The sequence below is a fragment of the Squalius cephalus genome (genome assembly GCF_949319135.1).
Source record: "Squalius cephalus genome assembly, chromosome: 3".
Lineage (NCBI taxonomy): Eukaryota > Metazoa > Chordata > Actinopteri > Cypriniformes > Leuciscidae > Squalius > Squalius cephalus.
Window position 1 is genome coordinate 43,849,137 of NC_137124.1, and position 22,291 is coordinate 43,871,427.

The 22,291-nt window shown below is 36.3% G+C and overlaps 2 protein-coding genes across 3 annotated transcripts in view; one reads left to right on the forward strand and one right to left on the reverse strand.

Annotated features, from left to right (window-relative positions):
* Positions 1-237: 237 nt before the first annotated feature.
* On the forward strand, positions 238-17,420 carry fastkd3 (FAST kinase domains 3). Of its 2 annotated transcripts, XM_079867479.1 has the most exons (8): positions 244-1,008; positions 1,950-3,399; positions 3,556-3,641; positions 14,554-14,728; positions 14,843-14,912; positions 15,015-15,129; positions 15,342-15,390; positions 15,669-17,420. In XM_079867479.1, the coding sequence occupies exons 2-7, from the start codon at positions 1,959-1,961 to the stop codon at positions 15,357-15,359; spliced, it is 1,905 nt and encodes a 634-aa protein (XP_079723605.1). In that variant the 5' UTR covers positions 244-1,008; positions 1,950-1,958; the 3' UTR covers positions 15,360-15,390; positions 15,669-17,420. The 2 variants fall into 2 exon arrangements, with proteins under 2 accessions (XP_079723604.1, XP_079723605.1); XM_079867478.1 differs by lacking the exon at positions 15,342-15,390 and having other exon boundaries at positions 238-1,008; positions 17,170-17,420.
* Positions 17,421-17,592: 172 nt separating this feature from the next.
* Positions 17,593-22,291, reverse strand: part of chmp5b (charged multivesicular body protein 5b) — a 14,354-nt gene continuing 9,655 nt past the window's right edge. Inside the window, exons 4-8 of the mRNA XM_079867480.1 lie at positions 19,053-19,146; positions 18,848-18,919; positions 18,658-18,766; positions 18,381-18,496; positions 17,593-17,915 (exon numbers count right to left, since the gene is read on the reverse strand). Coding sequence (XP_079723606.1) covers positions 17,865-17,915; positions 18,381-18,496; positions 18,658-18,766; positions 18,848-18,919; positions 19,053-19,146 — 442 coding nt within the window. The 3' untranslated portion in view covers positions 17,593-17,864. The remainder of the gene's footprint in view (positions 17,916-18,380; positions 18,497-18,657; positions 18,767-18,847; positions 18,920-19,052; positions 19,147-22,291) is intronic.

Sequence of the window (22,291 nt, forward strand, 5' to 3'; positions counted from 1 at the left end):
CTAAAGGAAAAAGCTATATATGATAGTATTATTAAGTTTAATAAAGAAACGAAATTAAGAAAAAGAATTTAGGCCGGGGTTTTTTTGTTGTTTGTTTTTTTTCCCCTCATGAATTCCCATACATATGTCGCATTATGTCAATCCTATAAGCATGTATCCTGTCCACACTCCAGTCCAGTCGGTGGCGGTAATGCACCTACAAGTTGGTTTGCCAACCGCCAATAAACACCAGAAGAAGAAGAAGAAGAAGAAGAAGAAGAAGAAGAAGAAGAAGAAGAAGAAGACACCAGAGAAGAATGTCTAATATGGCGAGAAGTTTCACTCTCACTACACTTCCGGCTTCTGAACTGGTTGCAGTTCCACTCTGATTCCATATGAGGGCGCTCACAGGACGAGTGCAGAATGAATGGAGGTCAATGGCGGTATACCCCTCAAAATCCACTTTTCTCAGGATATAATTTTTTGTCTAGTAATTTGAATGTTGTATTCGAAAGGAGATGCAAAGAAATTACACATTGCTGGGTGTTAGATTTTTTAGAGTCACTTATTTGCTTTAAAAAGTCTTTCAAAATGTCAATGACGTCAGAATGCTGACGTCATTAGCAGAATGCTAGCGTGTTATGGGCAACAACAACTCAACCTGTAAGAAATCAAAACGACATAAGTACTCGTTCATTCAACTTTCGACCTAAAACCCATGTTGAACTTGCAAAATCTACAATCAGATCTGAGATTTCTCAACGGCAATCGGGTGAAAGAGACAAATTTAGCCGTCTAGCCCCATTGACTCCCATTCATTTTGCACTCATGGCGATCGCCCCCAGTGGAACTCTGGTGGTACTACAACCAAAATTCGGGCTTAATAGGGAGTGGGCAGGCTCTCCGTAGACGGGCTCTGGTTGTACGTTATGTATCATAGGGAGCCCGACTTTATTTTGTGTCATGTGTATGACTAGTTAAAAACTGTGCCGCTTTGTGTGAAATCTGCACTGGACCCATGTAAAAGAGGTAACTGCTGTTCATTTATTTTTTTCTTCAGTCTTAGATTGTTGATTTCACACTTGAATGATTCACTACAAAATGATTCAAGAGTTTTTACTGTGGCTGAAATAGAAATGTCTTATTATTATCATCATTATTATTAGTATGTTGGCTTGATAAAGCCAATGATCCACGATATTCATCACACTCTTTTAAATAATAGTGTACAACTATACACATCCCACTCACTGAAAGAAAAACGGTTGTACTGTAGCGTTAGGCTATATCATGCATACAGTATATAACTCTCATATTTTTGTATAAATTGTGCTATGCTTAAATAGAGCACCCCAGTATCCCCTTAGACATGGAAATGACAATTTAATTATATTTAATTGGAATTGTGTTTTTCTTTTAATTATTATTATTAAGAGACATTATGCTTTATATTCCAAAACATTACAATCTTTCTAAACTATTTAACAGAGTAGGTACCTCTACAAGCATGATGAACACAGGATAGCCATAAATTACATGTCAAATGCTATATATGATATACCATCAGTTACATGTGTATATTTAGAATAATAGCTGCTGAATAGTAACAATGGCACTTTTGATATTAATTTAACCTTTTATGACTGTTACTGAGATGACCTATATATATATATATATATATATATATATATATATATTATCAATCGGTGCCTATCTAGTCAGTTATTGTGACCTTACCACAACCTTTTCCACCTCGTCCTTCATCATAGCAGAATTTGCATGGTTTCTGTGTTACAAGCTGAAGGATGGAGTGAGAAACTGAGGAAGCATCAATTTGAGGTTTTGAAAGTCACACATTTGAAATCTTACTGACGGTACCTTGAAACAGAAAACGGATATCCCTGATCACAAGTTTAGTAGATTATGTTTAATTTTAATTGACATGTTCTTTCTTTTGTTTTTGACTGCAGATTAAGGATATGGTAGCTCTTTTTATGATGGCCAAAACCCTGGCACTGAGGCTGCATTTGCTGAGACATTTGGATGACCAAATCCTTCCTTCACTGAAAGCATGCACTGGTAAGCGTCTGGTTTCTCCCTGTCTTCGAACCTTTGCTGCCTGCTTTCCTACACGTTCCAACCTCAGTCCAAGGCGTATATGCACCGCAGAACGAGACCCACTTTTCCTTGTTGCTGGAACCATTCGCCCTTACCAGGAGCTCCTCGCCAGTGGAAGTGGTCTGTCATTGTTGCACCACCTTACTTCTGATGAGGACCACACCTTTATGAAACGACTCTCCTCCTGTACTTCATCTCAGCAAGTTCTATGTCTCTTGCGGTCTTACCCTGTCCTCTCAGCTGCAGCAGCAGTATCTATACTTCACAGACTGGCTGACTTGGAGCAGGATGCCACATGTGGTCTTCGGGAACCAGAGATACTGCTATCAGATTTGGCCCTTAATAAACTTTGTCAAAGACTGGAACATGATTCAGCCGGATTAGAGGATGAAGTGTTGGTTAGAGCTCTCCTGGGCTGTACGCGTCTCTACCTTGACCCTCAGAGCCGCCTAGTGCAGAGGCTAGTGTTCGAATGCCAGAAGAGATTAGATTTGGAACAGTTAAGTGTTGAAGCGCTATGTGGGTTATCAAGGGCTTTCTTTGCATTGGAAGGGCCTGACGGTGGGATGGTAAAACTGGCTATGAATCAGCTCCAAAATGAAGAACCAGCTCAATGGAATATGGCAGAGCTAGTTGCGGTTTACTGCATGCTAGCAAATGGTTTGGGTGAAGATGGACACTACCTGGAGCTTCTAAATGAAATGAATGCGCAGGCACTTCGACAGACGCAACGAATGGACCCAGTGGCGGTTAGTAAGATTCTAGGTGCTTTAGTCACACTGAGACAGAATCAAGCATTACCACTTGTAATTGCGCTTTGCAAGCAAGCTGTTCATCATGTGCAAAACTTTGCAGATGCAGAACTGACTGTGGTGTTGTCAGCACTTATGCACTATGGACACAGCGACCACTTTCTTGTGGAAGCTCTTGAGCGTCATGTGCCCAAAGTTACCTTCACCGCTCATGCAGAAACCGTAACCAAGGTGATGCAGTATTTCCAGAGACGCCGCATTCTTTCTCCACCAGTTTTTAACACTGTGGCTGAGAGTTTTGTGTATCGCGCAGAGGAGTACTCGACATGGCAGGTGTCACAACAGATAGCTGCACTGGGAGATTTGGGATATCTGCCACCTGACGTTGGGAGATTGTTCGGAAAGGTGGAGTCTGTTTTGCATGCCCGGTTTTCACAATTTCAGCCCAGAGCCCTTCTAGACCTACTGTATGCCTGTACACTTCTACAGAGGTACCCACTTAACTTCGTCTCAAAAGTCTTCAGCCCTTACTTCATGCAGCAGCTACAGGGTAAGAAGTAGTGAAGAAGCATGTTCTATGCAGTACTTGGGATTAATTTTCAGGAATATTCATTTAAATCATTTAAATTATTTAACACTTGATCATTAACATGCTTCTGTGCTTACTTTTTTGAATAATATCTTTTCCATCTCTGCACTTTCTAAGGGGAGGGCAATGGGTTGGACCCCATAGTGCTTGCAAAGCTGACTCAACTCTACATGACTGTAAAGCTGGAGTGTCCGTTTTATGATGTGAGTAAAACTGTATTTTTCTATCTCACACCAAACATGATGTAAAAAAGCTGAGCAAATCACTAACAAATGGTTCTTTCACACCAAGAGCGAAATTAATCTCTGTCAGGATGAAAGAATGTAACCAAGTGTCGAGGTGTCCTTGAGCAAGACACCTAACCCCAGCTGCTCCCGACGAGCTGGATCGCCTTGCATGGCTGACACCGCCGTCGGTGTATGAATGAGTGAGTGAATGGGTGAATGTGAGGCAATATTGTAAAGCGCTTTGGTGGCCATTGGGTCTGTGAAAGCGCTATATAAAAAATGCAGTCCATTTTATTTCAGTACAATAAAGAGCACAAATCGAATCACCTTTTAGCTAGGGGTGGGGAAAAATGTAATTCTTAAGACAAACGATAACTGGTTACCATGATCACTATGATGATTTTTAAATGATTGATACAATAAATAAAGTAACTTTCTACAGAAGTCTTTCTGCAGAAGTACCAGTATGTCCGACTCTGTGCTGTACACTGCAAAAAATGCTTTTCTCACTCAGTATTTTTGTCTCGTTTTCAATCCAAATATCGAAAAATTCTTAAATCAAGACTTTACTAAAGTAGTAAAATTCCATAAGATATTATGTCTTGTTTTCTGGGGAAATAAAAAAAAATTAAGCCCTGTGCTGAAAATCAAGCTTTTAATGTTGTTCATATGTCTATGTGGTGTTTTTAATATGCTTTAAGACAAAACCATGTACAAATTCATAAGTCAACACTATTGCTGAGTATTTTCTCTTTAAAACTGCAGTGAACCAAAGACAGTCTCAAAAACGCGGTTTGAAATCGCTGGTGTTTCTGACGTCACAAACTACCTTGTAACCGTCAACATGCTGGCGAGCTTTAGCATATCATTAACAGCAAACTAACAGGGAGTCTCGAGAGATGCCAGGTTATGCCGGTATATTTTTCTGTTGATATGAAATATCAGGTAGATTTAGCAATATAGCAGGTGTATGATGTATATTACTTTCCCACGTTTTTCTGAGTTGTTCAAAGCGTTTCTAATGATTGTTAGAAGGCAGCTGTCTGACTCTGAGATGGCGAACGGGAACATGGTTTGTGTAACAATAGCACACATTACACATTGTTGGCGAATCATATTTAACCACATTATGTGTCCGACGTTGTGAAGAGCGATACCATTGTGCAGCGTTCAGTCAGTTGGCCGAGTGAATCTGTGAGTGGGGCCGGGGCTAATTAGCATATTCATATACAGTAGCCTACTAAATGTTTAGAATCAATGAAGCAATGGAGTAGAGTTACATTCAAGCTATTTTAAGGCGAAATTTTCATAAAATGGCTTTGCATTTGTTTGTTTTTTTAGTTTTTTTTAAAGAAATCAACATCCTACGGAGCCCCTAAAGGGACGTGGTGGTGGAAAAAAATTTAGGATGGGAGAATTTTTTTTTTCTAATCTTTTGCGTTCCCACGTAAAACTTTTGCGTTCCCTCGCAAAGATATTTGCGTTCCCAATACTTTTGCGTTCCCTCGCAAAGATATTTGCGTTCCCACGCAAAACCTGTTTTGAGCTCGGACAGACACTTCCTGTTTAATGTCCCGCTGGCAGTGTTTCAGAGCTCCGTACGTTAATGGAGCGTTTCATAGTGTTTGAACTTGGACTCAAATATAAAGAAATGCGGTCAGTGCTTAACTCAAGGAGTTCAGTGAAGCTGGCAATATTCACATTTAACGTTGTTAAAACACAAACGACACCTATTTACAATCACAGTAACCTAGACAACGAGCTACAACCCAATTATCATCAAAACAAGCTTTTATAATATAGGCTAAATGGATCTCTATGAGGAGGCGGCAGAGACAAGTTCAAAGGGACCGTCTGCAAAGTGCAATATAACCCAAAAACGACTACAGCATCAACTCATAGTCAAAAATAGTCATTGACTTCAATGTTACAAACTGTAGTGCCACCCAATTCAGTTTACATATCAATGGTGACCCACTGATAATACTACACTGCTTTTGCACATTTTATATTATGAAAAATATTCAATAACTTCACTGTAACACACCAAATTTATTTATTTATTTACCTTTATTTAACCAGGAAAGTCCCATTGAGGTTAAAAACCTCTTTTTCAAGGGAGTCCTGGCCAAGAGGCAGCAGAAAACACAGTCAATTACATTTATAAAAGTTATACAATACAAATAATTAAAAACATTTGCAATTAAAAGAGGTCATTTCAGGTTCTCTCAATCTGGACTTAAAAGCATTTAAGGAAATAAGTTCAGATAATTTCAAGTCTTTTTGCAAAAAGTTCCATGCAGAAGGAGCGGAGTAAACAAAAGCCCTTTTCCCCAGTTCTGTACGGGCAAATGGAACAAAGAGCAGCAAGTGATCATTTGATCGCAATGAATAAGAATCAACACTTCTCCATGTGATTAAACTACAGATGTAGGATGGCAACAGACCAAGCATGGCCTTATAGATAAAAATATGCCAGTGCCCTGATCTCCTGTTGGACAACGATGGCCATCCCACTCTGGAATATAATTCACAATGATGGGTCAAGTTCACACATCACTGTTCTAATGTTGGTTATAGGCCTACAACACTTAGTTTGGGAAGTAATTGCACATAAAAAAGTAAGTAGGCCTATTCTTTACACAAATTATATTGGTACTGTACGCAGCTTTTGCATTAAATTTGATTACTGAATTTGATGGCATCACTGTATAACAGTGTGAAGTTATTTATAATATATTTTCTAAAAAGGGTGAAGTTATTGATTTTATTTCATAATAAATAATTATAAAAATTATGCATTTTTTTTAAATCAAACTATGTAGACTTCCGGTTATGGCGGCCATGTAGGAAGACGTGTTTTTTTTTTTTGCTGCTCCGCTGCTAAGTTCGCAAAAAAAGCTCTCCTGCTCATTTACAGTTTCAAATAGAAGAAGATTTTGAGGTGTGATGCCTAGCTCGGTAAAGTCACAAAAGGGGAAAGGTGGGACAACCAGACAGCCGAGCCTGTTTGACTGTAATCTTCGTGACGAAGCATCCAAGGCTAACCAGGCCATGACTACACAAACTGACAATGAAAATGAACCAGCAGGCACCAAAGCTGATCAAATACTGGCAAAATTAGGCTCAATGGAAACAGGGTTCACCTCTAGGCTTGATAGCTTGGCAGCAACTCTACAAGATGTGAAAAAGGAGATTAGTGACTGCAGTGAACGCATGTCCCATGCGGAGGAGCGTATTTCCACCGCGGAAGACGAGCTAATTAGCCTGCAAGCTAAAGTCAACACGCTACAAGCTAAGAACAAAACCATGGAGGATAAACTTATGGACTTAGAAGCCAGATCTCGTTTAAACAATCTACGGCGGGGACATGTGTGCCTTTTTAGAGAAATGGATCCCCGAGGCGTTTGAAAATGAGGGGCTACGGTCCTCTATTGTTTTGGAAAGAGCACACAGAATTGGACCAAAGAACGACAATGCATCACGCCCGAGGACCGTGATAATGAGGTTTCACAACTATAAGAACAAGCAGGCAGTATTTACCGCTGCACGGGAGAAAAGGGAGGCTTATTACGAAGACCAACAGGTCCGTTTCTACCCAGATTTGGCTACGGGAATTGCCCAGCTGAGGAAGAAGTTCGACCCAGTTCGCGTGGAACTACGTAAACTGGGTATTCGCCATGGAATGTCTCATCCCGCGACCCTGCTGGTGACTCACAAGGGCAAAACTCATTCTTTCAAAACCCCTGCTGAGGCACACGTTTTTCTCAGGAGAATCCAAGAACACTTGCATGAAGAAGAGACAGGAACACCAGATGATAGAGCCAATTAATGTGGTATGTGATTTGTTGAAGGCAGGACACAAATAACCATGACAAGCCCATTTTCAATTTATTTTATTATCTTATTTAACTTAATGACTGACACGTAATTATTATGTACTAAAGTTTGAAGCTATATATTTACAAAAGTGTATTATATAGCATGACCGTGTACTTCTATTCAACAGTGATCATAAGAGGTCACATTATTATGAGACAAATAAGATGTTAATGTCATACAACAAGCCGAGTGTTAATCGAAGTGAGCAGGAGTTATAAGTTAATACTTGTTAGAGTGTAGCAGCAGCAGTAGTAATTGGAGTAGGTTGGAACAAGAGAGTGGTTTGACTGATCCTCACTGGTGTGGACCGGTCTTAGCAATAACGGGAGACCAACAGCAGGGGGGGGGGAGGGGGGTTATGTTTGTTCAGAGTGTTGGATGTTTGTTCTAACATCCCAATTTGTTATGCCTATAAACAAGGATAGTTTTACATTGCAAAGCAACCTGGTAAATTTAATTTTTAAGTTTTGTCTCAAGAAGTGAATCTTAATTTTATTTCATGGAACTGCAGAGGTTTGCAACGTCTTCAAAAGATAAAACAGGTTATGAATAAACTGAAAGAAATGAATGCTAAAATTGTACTGTTGCAAGAAACTCATCTCATTGATGATAGTATAAGGGTGAGAAGGAGGTGGAAGGGCACTCTGTATGCAGCATCGTTTACATCTCAAGCTAGAGGGATTATGACACTAATTCATGAGTCGGTTCCATTTAAAATAAAAAATATTATTAAAGATAAAAGGGGAAGATTTCTAATACTTCAAGGATCTTTGTTATCAGAAATGCTAAATATAACAAATGTTTATGGCCCTAATGTGGATGATAGCAATTTTTATAATGACCTATTTCTTACTCTCTCAACACTTTCAGGACTTCATATGATAGCCGGGGATTTTAATTGTACATTAAACCCAGAAATAGACAGATCAACTGGGGTTGATAATTCACATAACAACTGTAGGGCTACAATCCATAGGTTTATGAGAGATTTAAATTTATTAGATATATGGAGAGAGAGAAACCCGAATATTAGAGCTTATTCTTGTCATTCGGGTACCTTTAAGACGTACTCTAGAATAGATTTCTTTCTTGTTTCTTCAGAATTGCAATCTAAAATTTCTGACTGCTCTTATGATAATATTGTGATCTCGGATCATGCACCATGCTGTTTGGCCTATAGGGATGATAAATTATTAAGAGATCCACCCAGATGGCATTTCCAACATAAATGGTTACAAGATGAAGACTTGGTAAAATATTTAGGAAAACAGATGAATACTTTCAAATTAATACTACACAAACTACTGCATGCGTTAAATGGGAAGCTTTCAAGGCTTTCTTGAGAGGGCATATCATTAGTTATACAGGTTCTAAATCAAAAAAGACACAGGAAACTAGATTAAAGTTGGAAAATAGGATAAGAGCCCTTCAAACGAAAGTAAATAATTCTACAAACATTAATAATTCACAATTAGAGAAAGAATTATTATTATTGAGAGCTGAATATGATAAGCAGTCTGCTTTTAGAGCTGCCTCAAGTCTTCTACGCTTGAAACAGACATTTTACGAGCAAGGTGATAGGGCTGGCAAATTGTTGGCATGGCAAATAAAACAGCTTGAAACGAAATCTCCAATTACATCAATAATATCAAATGGGCAGACACTGTTGGATCCAATAGAAATTAATAATGCGTTTAAGGGCTATTATGAAGAATTGTATAAAGCACAAGCAACAATTAAACTTGACAATATAAGCACCTTTCTAAATAAAATAGATATTCCCACTATTTCGGAGGACGATAGAGTTAATTTAAATTCAAAATTTACAATAGAAGAAATTGGACAAGCCATTGATAGCATGAAATCTGGAAAAAGAGCAGGGCCTGATGGCATTCCTATAGATCTGTATAAGAAATTTAAGAATAAACTTTTGGTACCTATATTGGACATGCTTGAAGAAATCTTTCTATCTATTTTCTTCCTCCTTCATTAAATACAGCCTTGATTACTCTCCTGCCTAAGCCAGGAAAACCTTTAGATAAATGTGAGAATCTAAGACCCATTAGTCTTTTGAATTCAGATTTAAAAATCATTTCTAAATTATTAGCAAAACGACTACAAAAAACTCTCCCTTATGTAATAAATCAAGATCAAAATGGATTCGTCACGGGAAGGCAGGGCTTCCATAATGTACGGAGATTATTGAATATTATTTATTGTAAAAAGGATGCGCCAAATACAGCTCTTCTATCATTGGAGGCCGAAAAGGCCTTTGATAGGGTTGAATGGCCATACCTTTTCCGGGTATTAGAAAAATTTGGATGTGGAAACAATTTTATTAAATGGGTAAAAATATTATATGATAGCCCCACTGCTGAAATCATCACTAACATAAATATTTCTCAAACGAACAATAAAACGCGGGTGCCGGCAAGGCTGCCCGCTCTCACCTTTATTATTCACGTTAGCAATAGAACCATTTGCAATTGCAATACGCTCACATCCCCATCTTAGTGGAATTACAGTAGGACCTACTGAACATAGGATTTCTCTGTTCGCAGATGATGTGATCTTATTTATTTCGAATCTAAACACATCAATACGGATCATTCTGGAAATCATCCAGTTATTTAGTGAAATTTCAGGTTACAAGCTCAATAAAACCAAGTCTTCTATTTTATTGTTAAATGAACATGAAAGAGCAAACCCAATCCCAGATGTTATACAGTTTAATGTTGTGACACAATTTGAGTACTTGGGGATACAGATTTTACCAAGTTTAGAAAAAATAGTTGAGGTAAATTATAATCTTTTAGTAACAGGAATACAAAATTCAGTTGATAGATGGATGCCGCTGCCAATATCTATAATTGGGAGAATTAATATTTTAAAAATGAACATTCTTCCAAAGCTACTATATCTGTTTCAGAATATTCCCCTTTCACCCCCATTTGTTTTTTTCTCACAAATGAAAAAAATGTTTATACGTTTTCTCTGGAATAATAAAAGGGCAAGACTTCGTTTGTCTTTACTGTACTTGCCTTATGAACGTGGAGGTTTGAAATGTCCTAATTTTAAGCTGTACTATTGGGCTGCGCAGCTAAGGTCTATTATGTTTTATTATACTAATCACTCACCACATTGGATAGAAATGGAATCACAAGGATTAAACTTCCCTCTTCCCTCTTATATATACTCAAATACAATAAGAAAACTATTAAGAGAAATTAAAAATCCAATTCTTAAAAACATGATAAAAGTATGGAGTGATGTGAAGACACTTTTGAAAGATTCACATTGTCTGTCTCAATTTAGCCCTTTATGGGGCAACCAATTTTTTCCACCAGGCAGGGCAGACGCAACATTTAAGTTATGGAAAACTAAGGGACTGAGAATGGTTCAAGATGTGTATTTGCCAGAATCTGACATACTTATGACCTTTCAAGAATTACAAGATAAATTTCATTTAGATAAAAAACATTTCTTTAAATATCTCCAACTCAGGAGTTTTATAAGAGCAAGTCAAAACAATATATTAACGAAACCCACCACTTCAGACTTGGAAGAATTGTTGTTAAAATATAGTCAAAAGAAAGGCATTATTTCTCAGTTTTATAATCTGATTATGTCTTACGTTCATGAAAGTTCTCATGATAGATTTAGAGCTTGGAAGGATGATTTGTCATTGCAACTTTCAGAGGAAGACTGGCAGGATGCATGCACTTTAGCCCACACAACATCAATAAATACTCGTCTTAAAGTTATTCAATTTAAATGGTTAATGCGAACATATGTGACACCAGTGGAACTCTGTCGATATAATGGAAACATTCCTGATGTATGTTCAAAGTGTGAACAATGTAGACGAACACTGGTTCACTGTATGTGGCATTGTACAAAAATTACACTCTTTTGGGAAGAAGTAAGAGACATTATTCAAAATATTATTTCCAAACAAATAATATTAGAACCAAAATTGTTTTTATTGGGCTTATATCCAGAGAAGCATAACTATACAAAAAATGAACGTACATTTATAGACCTTAGTCTGCTTAACGCCAAAAGATGTAGCCTATAGCTTTATTTTGGAAAAAAACATGTAGACCAAGAGGCACTTTATGTTTACGGCAGATGCTGTCTGCTCTGCCACTAGAGAGGATTACATATGTGTTAAAAGGCAAACAGAGACTTTTTTAAGAATATCTGGAATACTTTTATTGATTGTGTCAAAGATTTGGATTTAACAGATGACAATGACTGAGATGTGTGGACACTGCAGTTCACTTATGTACAACAATTTGTACCACCTGATTTGTATTATTCATGTATTTTATTTTATATTTTTATTTTAAAGATAAGTGATAAATATTTATAGATTGTTGCTTTGTAAAGAGATGTTTTTCTGATAGGCATTGTGGTTGTTTGTCTTGTGTTTGTGTATGCATAAAACTTAATAAATATATTCTGGCAAAAAAAAAAATCAAACTATGTAGTATAACCAGCAGGAGAGCAGTGATGTGTGAACTGAATTTGGTGACAGTACAGTGTGATCACAGTGAAGCTATTGAATATGTTCAATAATATAAAATGTGCAGAAGGGTTGTGGGATTTGCACTTTACAGACGGCCCCTTATTTGGACTTGTCTCTCATTCGTCTGGTTAGAGACAAAGTAATATTATAAAGCTCGTTTTGATGAGAATTGGGTTGTAGCTCGTTGTCTAGGTTACTGTGATTGTAAATAGGTGTCCTTTGTGCTTTAACAACGTTTAGCTCAAGAATAGGGAAGTTCGAATAGCCTATGTGAATATTGCCAGCTTCACTGAACTCCTTGAGTTAAGCACTGACCGCATTTCTTTATATTTGAGTCCAAGTTCAAACACTATGAAACGCTCCATTAACGTACGGAGCTCTGAAACACTGCCAGCGGGACATTAAACAGGAAGTGTCTGTCCGAGCTCAAAACAGGTTTTGCGTGGGAACGCAAATATCTTTGCGAGGGAACGCAAAGATTCTCGGGGGAACGCAAAAGATTTGAAAAAAAAAAAAAAATCTCCCAACCAAAAAATGTTTCGACCACCACGTCCCTTTACGGGCTCCGTAACATCCTGGACGTTGAGAGCCAAAATTTTTCTAAATGTTAAATACATAAATACTTTTAAAGTTGCAATACATTGTGCAATACAATGTCATTACCTTGACAGCTAAATATTGTTGGAAGGTATGGAAAGTAATATCCTTTTATAGAATATTCCTTTGATGGAAAGCTTGTATTCATTTTGAAGAATTAAATCCTTTTGAGTGAATGAGACAAGTAAAGCACGCGCTGTTGCAGAAATCATCATCATCATCAGGTAATAAAAACACAAATGTTCATTGTTAGTTCATGTTAGCTCAGATCTATTAAATAATATTCCCCCAGTTTCACAGATAAGGCTTAAGCCTAGTCCCAGACTAAAAAGCATTTTTGAGCTGTTTTAACAGAAAACAACTTGCACTGACAGATCTTAAAATATGTCAGTGCCATTGTTTTGTCTCAAGATGCACATCAGTAATGTGTTTTTCTAAGGCACATTAATAAAAGCTACGCAAATTGAACTAAGGCCCATTACTGGCTTAATCTAAGCCCAGACCATTAACATATACAACTTTTGATTTTAATAATGTATTAATAAATGTTAAAATAAACATTTGACTAAGATTAATAAATGTTTTAGAAGTATTATTTATTGTTAATTCATTCAACTAATGTAGTTAACTAATGTAAACAAATGGAACCTTAAAGTGTTACATATCTATGCAATAAATACTTCAGAAATAAGATGATCATTAACTTATTTGTCTGGATCTTGTGAGTAATCTAGTGTGGACTAGTGTGGGTGGCCCAATTATTTTTTGAGTGGGTGGCTCAACATTATTTTCCGGTTATCACTGTAAAGCTGCTTTGAAACAATCTCTATTGTAATAAGCGCTATATAAATAAGGTGACTTGACTGTTTCCATAGAAACTAGATTTGATGACATTAAAATATCAAAGTCTTTTTCAGTGTTGTGGCAGGGACTCAAATATGTGGGACATCTCCGTTTAGATAAAAAAAAATAATATAAATAATATAATTTATATATATATAAATAGTAATCAACAACAAAAACTAATTTTAAGTTGGTTTAAAGTAATATTTATATTAAACAAATTCATTTGAAATAATGTCAAAAGTGTTGAGATATAAATTCAGCTAATACCTATTACAATGATACCACAATTGTACTCTGGAAATCCAGAGTTCTCGCGAGAGCACAAGTTGAATTTGCTCAGCGAGTTCTCTGGCGTCGAGTAATGATGCTCATTAAATATGCCCTTGTATCCGAGCTGCACCAATCACACCAGTGTATCTGATATAGGTGGGCCAGAGGCGAGCTAAACAGATGACAACAGCGCTGTGACGTCGAAGTCATTAGTAAACATTGCAAGATGGCTATGGATGAACACCAGTTGTTTGAATCGGCTTTGGCCGCTACAATGAACGAGTTAGACTTGGCTTTTTATCTAAAAGAGGAACAGAAAAAAAAAAGCGCTCGAATCATTCCTTTGCAAGAAGGGCATTTTTGCTGTTTTGCCGACCGGATACGGCAAGAGTCTAATCTACCAGTTTGCTCCGCTGGTAGCTAAGCATATGGGGCTTGTTGTGATTGGTTGTAGTGTTATCCAATTGCTTGCAGTGAGATTTTCAAATGCATGCTTGGTGCTGCCTCTCGAGCTGGCCAATTTTCATTAGTCGATGCCACACCATTAATCTTTCAGATTTAGGTTTGGATTTCCAGGCTACCACAATTGTGGGACATGAACAAAAATGGTGTTTGGACCTATAAATGCTTCATAATTATAATCAGTAATTTATTTTAATGTGAAGGTGTGTAATTGACTCTGTGTTTATATTTACCAAACACCGTTTAAGTTGCTTATTTATTCATAACCAACCATGCTCATTTCCTACACTTAACATGCAGGGTCCACGACTTTCGCCAAAGTTTCGTGTGAAGTCATTTTTGGCTTCTGGACAGTCTTTGGAAACTCATGTGGATCCTCAATTCTACAATGCTGTGAAGTCTGGCCTAGTGGATCTGCTGGGAGCTCGATCTTACTTTGCTTCCAGAGTACTTACACCATACTGCTATACGCTAGGTAAAGATGATACACCCAGTGTGACCCTGAAAATTGTACAGCAGTCAACTTCTGACACTAACACGTTTCTGTGGTTGCGTATATGCCAATATTTTCTTGTTTGTATATCTGCAGACATTGAGATAAAACTAGATGAAGAAGGGTATGTCCTGCCTGCCTGTCATTCAGAAGAAGTCCATAAGAGGTAATGCATGTCCTGATCTTTGCGGGGGAAAAACAGGCACTGATGTTTAGTGGTCTGTAAGATTATATATTCTGAGCTCAACATTAATTTGTGTGTTATCAGAATTGCTCTCTGTATTGATGGGTCAAAGCGCTTTGCAGCTAATGCAGAGAAACTTCTAGGCAAGGAAGCCATCAAGCAGCGTCATCTGAGGATTCTTGGATATGAAGTTGTTCCGGTAAAACCAACATAATTTCTCTTGCCTTTTTATTTACAGGCTGTCTGTTTTACTAAAATGTTAGTTACCTTGCCTTCATAAGTGTATTTGCATAGATAATTTTAAAATATGTAAAAAATTTATTTTAAAGGAACGGTTCACCTCATAATGAAACTTTGGTCATTTACCCTAATATTGTTCCTCATGATATTCTTTCTTCTATTAAACACAAGATACAGTTATGGTCATAACTTTACATGCACCTTGCAGAATCTGCAAAATGTAAGTAGTTTTAACAAAATAAAAGGGATCATAAAATTGCCTTTTTTAGTGCTAACCTGAATAAGCTTTTACACATCAGATGTTTAGAATCAGATTTTCTGTATCTGGATAATCTTGCACATTCTTTGGTTTTCCAGGATCTTTTGCATATTTGAACCCTTTCCAGCAGACTATATGCTTTTTAATTTTAATGCTTAGGACAATTACAAAAGGGCACAAACAATCATTGATGCATACTTTTTTTACTTTATTTATTTGAATTTTTTCTTTTAATTTAGCACTGCCCTTCAGAAGCTACATATAATACCAGAACAATTTCCCAGAAGACAAAATGAGGACAGTTTACTCTTCTTGAGCTTCAGTGAATGATTGCACCTTTTGTAATTGCTGTGTATGAATTGTACTCAGTGTGAAACTACAGCCACTGTTAAATAGGGTTCTAGTATGCAGAAGAAACCAAAAAATGGGCTGGACCTGAAGGGTTTTTCTGAAGAACAGGACAAACTAGTGTCTCATGAAACAGGATTATTTGTGTAAATTCAATTATTTCTTCTTGGACTATATGTAAACTTGTGTGAAATTGCTTATTCAAAGAAATACTAAAAATAGCCATTTTAATTATCCCTCTTAATTTGTTAATTAACATTTTTCAGATTGTGCACAGTGTATGTAAACTTACAAATGTACTGGGGTTAGACAATGAAACTGAAACACCTGGTTTTAGACCACAATAATTTATTAGTATGGTGTAGGGCAGATGTGTCAAATTCAGTTGCTGGAGGATCACAGCCCTGCAGAGTTTAGCTTCAACCCTAATCAAATGCACCTGATCCAGCACATCAAGTCATTCAGGCTTATTTGAAAAAATACAGGTATTTGTGTTGGAGCAGGGTTGGAACTAAACTCTGTAGGGCTGTGGCCTTCCAGGAAATGAGTTTGACACCACTGGTGCAGGTCCTCCTTTTGCGGCCAATACAGAATCAATTCGACTTAGGAATGACAGATACAAGTCTGGCACAATGGCCAGAGGGATTTTGAGCCATTCCAGAACAGGTGACTGTGTAGGCTATCAACTGCACTTTCATGTTCATCAAACCATTCTGTCACAAGTCTTGCTGTGTGCATTGGAGCAAATGTTCTTGACTCTTTAGAAACTTTACTTAATGCTGTCACATAACAAATCTGCTTCATAAGTAAAATTAAAATAATTGCTAATTAGAACATTGAAATACAAATGTAAAGCCTGTACAAATACTAGAAATCATGAAATAATGGAAACATCATGTAACAAACAGTACACATTTCATTTATCTATTAAAAACTTTTATGTCATTTGGCACGTGGCATAACACTTGGCTGTTAACTTGACATCTTACTAATGGAATGTAAAATCAGAGATGTTCGACCACCAGGCTGCGCATATGCGTGAAACCTATAACAAACCAGTGTTTGTTTCATTGTCCAACCCCTGTATTTAAAAAAATGTCTCTGTTGTTTTTTAACATTCGATCGGATACAAAAGTTTCAAGCTCTGAACATGAACAAGGATAATAAGGGTAGTGTAAAAGCAATCCATTCAACTCCAGTGGTTTAATCCGAGCCTTCTGAAGTCATACAAATTTATAACACCATGAGGGCAAGTAAAATGACTTTTTGTTTTTGAGATAACTATACCTTTAAACCCTAATCGTTTATTCTTAATTGGGCTTAACTTGCACTAGTTTGGAGTTTAGTTTTATGTCCTACAATGGTCTTTTTTTTTTTTTCAATGGTCTCTAGATTTCATACTATGAGTTTGAAAAACTCAAGAATAAAGAGGAGGTTGTGGAATATCTGCACAAGAAGATCTTTCCTAACAGCTACAGACTCAGCTGGTGACATCTGGATCACTAAATGTATATTGAATTCCTATTTCGAAAAGCAGTAGATTTATTAGGTATATAAATGTTTACTTTTGTGTACTGATTTTTTCTTTTTGCTCTTAATGTTTGACTCTATGTAAATTCCCATAATAAAAGGAGTGCATAAGATTTTGTCTATTATTGTTTCTCTCTAAATGAAACAGGCACATTCTTTCCCGAGTCAGTTGCCATTTCTATTTTCTCTGTTCTCACACTGAAATGGTTTTGATTTGTTACCAGTTTTGAACCACTGGCATTGCAGAATTGCACAAAATAACAGACTGCACATTCAACCTTCAAACATTGTCATATAATAATTTCTTTATATTTGCTTTGAATAAGAAAGTGTTTTGCCGTACAAAGTATCAACTCCTTTAGAAAATAAATCATAGCAATAGAATCTACACAGAAGAAAATACCACATACATTAAAAAAAAAAACTAACCCCAATGATTAATGGTGAAAGCTATCATGGATTGATTCTTAATGGAGCATTAAAGGGTTATAATCTTGTGTAGATCCAGATATTTGTCCAATTCATTTGAGGGTTTAGAATTGTGTAACTTTGTTCCATTATGTAGCTGGAATCTGAGGTAGGCCAAACTCATCCACCAGTACTCCATCCTGTGTGCAAACAGCAGAATACGCAAATCAATTAAAAATAATGTCTTCATTGTGGAGACATCCACTGTTATACTAAGCAAAATAACAGGTAAATAAAAATGCAGTGTTTAGAATGAAATACTAATGTGTTGCCATTTCATACACACTTTATATTTCGCAAAATACAGATTTATTTTAAAAAAAATTATGAGAAACAGTATGGATTATGCAGTATTTTTTTTTATCTAATTTTATGTAATAAGTTGCCACTGTTTGGCAATTAATAATAAAATTATAATCCATGAAACAATCTTTTCCAGTGCATTTATCAATTGTGTACCTTTTGTTTATTACTGAAATGGGTAGTATATTTCACAGCACGTCTCAGAGGATTAAAAACTGGACTTTTATTCCTATATTCCAGAAAATACAGTGTATATATATATATAGTGATTTAGGGATTTGTGGCTCTTTAAGCATGTATACCCGGTTAGCGGTTCTGTCTCCTGGCACTCCCTCTGGTATAGCTGGAGCAGAAGAAGCCTCGTCCAGATAGGAATTGTCATCGTCCATAAGGAGTTCGTCACCAAGTGCATCCAGCTCTTATGGTACAAACAAACAATCACAGATGTAAAACCAACATTATTATGTTTTATAGTGAACAAAGTAAATATATATTTATTCGAAATGGACCTAAAATCATTACAGATCAAAATTTGAACTGCTAAATGCACAAACTACCTCAATGCCTGTTTTAACTAACCTGCCTCCAGGTCATCTTCATCGATGTCTGGTGTCCCGTAGCTGCGACTTAGAGCTTCTTGTACTTCATTAGCATCTTCCATCATGTCCTCCATCTGGTCTTGTAGATCCTGCAGCATGAATAGCAAAACTTTTCTAATGTTTGTTACAATTACTATTTTACTTTGTTGAAGGGACAAAAGGAATCTTACCTCTATCTGATCAATTTTAATATTCTTGTATGCTTTTTTCATTTCTTTGGCACCAACTTTCATTGCATCTACCTATTTAAAAAAAAAATAAAAAAAAGATGCATACATACAAAAAGGTAGGCTTACAGCATTTGCTAATGTTGAAACATAAGGAAATAAGTTACATTTTTATGTTTTATTTGTATTCTTATGACTGCATTCTTACAGTGGTCTTGGTGTCTTTTAGTGTCTGGATGGTGTAGTTTGCTTGTTCCATGTTAAATGACTGCTGCATCAACTGATCTCTCTGCCCTTCATACCTGGAAATACAACAATTTCCCTCAGTGTCTAATATCAATTTCAAATGCACTCAACCACAACTAACATAGACTCGCTTTATATTAAGTGTCTTTAACTATGTACTAACAAGTCACATTTTATTAAAGGAATAGTTCACCCAAAAATGAAAATTCTGTCATCATTTACTCTCCCTCAAGTTGTTCCAAACCTGTATGACATTCTTTCTTCTGCTGAACACAAAAGAAGATATTTTGAAGAAAGTCGGTAACCAAACGATTGATGGACCCCACTGACTTCCATAGTAGGAAAAAAAAAATACTATGGATGTCAATGGGGACCAGCTGTTTAATTACCAACCTTCTTTAAAATATCTTCTTTTGTGTTTAGCAGAAGAAAGGAAATCATACAGGTTTGGAACAACTTGAGGGAGAGTAAATGATGACAGAATTTTCATTTTTGGGTGAACTATCCCTTTAATATTTCAAGTCATATTTTAATAAGTTAAAGAAGTGGGACCACTAACACTTCAAGGTGAGGCTTGCTGCGGTAGTCTCTTACACGATGTTCAGCCGTACACCGATTACATCACTTGCCCCCGACCGTTATTTTGATAACCATTTTGACAACACAACCTTGTTTCTGCAGTGATGTTCTGCATGTTTCCTATAACAATGTCTGCAATTATGTTTTACGTGGCGTGAGAAAGTTACAAAAACTATGCGAAATCAGATTAGAGCAGTCAGATTGAAACGGATTTTCATTTCATGTGATTTTTTGCCATTCACACTTGCTAAATCTGATCGGATTTCAATCAGATATGCACAAAAATCGGATTTGGACTGGCAGTCTGAACAAAGCCTAAAATCAAAAAGCAAGGTGGAAAAGGGGGAAAAACTCCAGCGTCCCCCCAAAGGTGATACCAGTAGAAACCAGGTGGTACCTTAACTGGTGCGAAAATTTCCTCACCGTCACATCCCTATTTGGGATACATAATTATGATACAGACCAATTAGGTTTCCTTTGTGGGAAGCGAAAATGGGTATGGTGTTGCAATGGTTTCAATCATACTTAACTAATAGTTAAGTAACGCATAATTAATACTTATGCGGTCCGCCTTGGACATCATTTCTCCTCTGGAATTCTGGTGTTCGCCAGGGCTCAATTCTCGGCCATGTATTATTTTCTCTTTATATGCTTCCTTTGGGATCTAACAGGTATGGAGTGTCCTTTCACCTTAATGCTGACGACACCTACATTTATCTGGATTTATCGGTTTAAGTTTGTTTAAAACAAAAAACTAAATTCAACACACAAATACAAAACTACCATAACAGAATCTCTACAAATGCTAAATTTTGATTCAACAGTAACCACAATTTCAACTTTCTAGAGCAGGGGTCGGCAACCCTTTTATAATGAAGTTTCTGGGTTAATCACTTTCATAAGTTTCCCCTGTTCTACCACAATGACCTGTAATATGTTTGAATTATTTTAGTTCTGTTGGAAGTCTATTCCAATCATGTGTTCCTTTCAAAACAAATGATAACTAGCCAAAGGTACTTTTTCCTCAATGATATATTACAATCACCTGTTATACCAGCTCTTGTGTACAGTCCTGTTATTTGATATATATAATCCTTGAAAACTGATAGAGCAAAACCATTTAAAATCTTGAAAACAAGTACTAAATCAGCAAATTTAATAAAATTGTTCCCAACTCAAAAGATAATTAAAGTTAAAACACTATAATGATGGGAGCTATTTGGCTTTTTATCTAAAACCTTAAAAGCTTGTTTATTAATTTCAACTGGTTTAAGAACAGATTTTCATGTTTGGAATTCATAAATAACACTGCTGCTTCTTTAGTCAAGCTATTTCTAATAAATCTAAAATTAGCTAAATTAAACTTTCTTCACATGTTTTTTTTGTTTTTGTTTTTTTTTAAAGCTGAGAATCTATTATTATTATTATTCTTAAGTATTTAAGCTACCTCAAGCTTCTTCCCTTTACATCAGTACATGTAAAGGGAAGAAACAGTTTTTTTTGTAGACCCTTTTGGTCAACATTATTTAGCAAGTGTATACCATTTACCATTGTGAAACCTGAAGTCAATTTAAAAGGATAGTTCACCCAAAAATGAAACGTTCCAAACCCGTAAGGCTTTCGTCTATCTTTGGAACTTTTAGATGAAATCTGAGAGATTTCTGTCACTTCATAACAGCTATGCAACTCACTTTGACGCTTCAAAATGTTCATAAAGAAATCGTAAAACTAATCCATATGAATTTAATGGTTTAGTCAAAATTTTCTGATGAGACACAATCGCTTTATATGATGAACACATTTAATTTAGCTCAATTAGAAAGAAATATTCACATATAAACATTGATCAGCGAACATATACAGAAGCTCAACCGAACCTGCTTGACGCGAGAGAACAAACCTCTTGCGGAAGCTCAAGCGTGCTACTTTACATCAAGCTAACATGTTTACCACAACTGATATGGAAGTAAAATAATGTCAAATGTTTTTGAAATAAAAAAGCCTGTTGAATTGCACTACTTGAAAAAAAGAGGCATTGCATCAACCATGCTTGCATTTTAATGCATTGTATTTTTAGGGCTTGCATTTTTATGGGCTGAAATTCAACATGGTTGAATATTTAAGCTGTGAATATTTCAATTAAAAACATTTCAAACACATTTTCATTATTAAAAATTCAATACTCCATATTCACCTTTCATATTTCACTTCCAAAATATTCAAACTGTTTAAAAATACAACCTATAATATTCAACAGGCAATTTCCGGTCCATTTTATTTCGCTTTGCAAATTCGCTTCCACAAATTCAGTGGTTCAAATTCGACAGTAAATTCAACACTGACATCCAGGAACTGCAGGAAAAGCAGTAGATTGCCAAGCATACTCTCCATCTGCTGTTAGTCAACCTCACCAGCAGGAGGTGCAAAAGTGCAGTCAACAGGCTTTTTTATTTCAAAAACATTTGACATTATTTTACTTCCATAAACTGATGTTTGAGTTGATTAATGTTTATATGTGGATAACAGCCTAAGTTCAATTTGTTCATCATAAAAAGCGACTGTCTCTTCAGAAAATTTTGACTAAACTGCTCGATTCTTTTTGAAGATTCAAAGTGGTTGTTG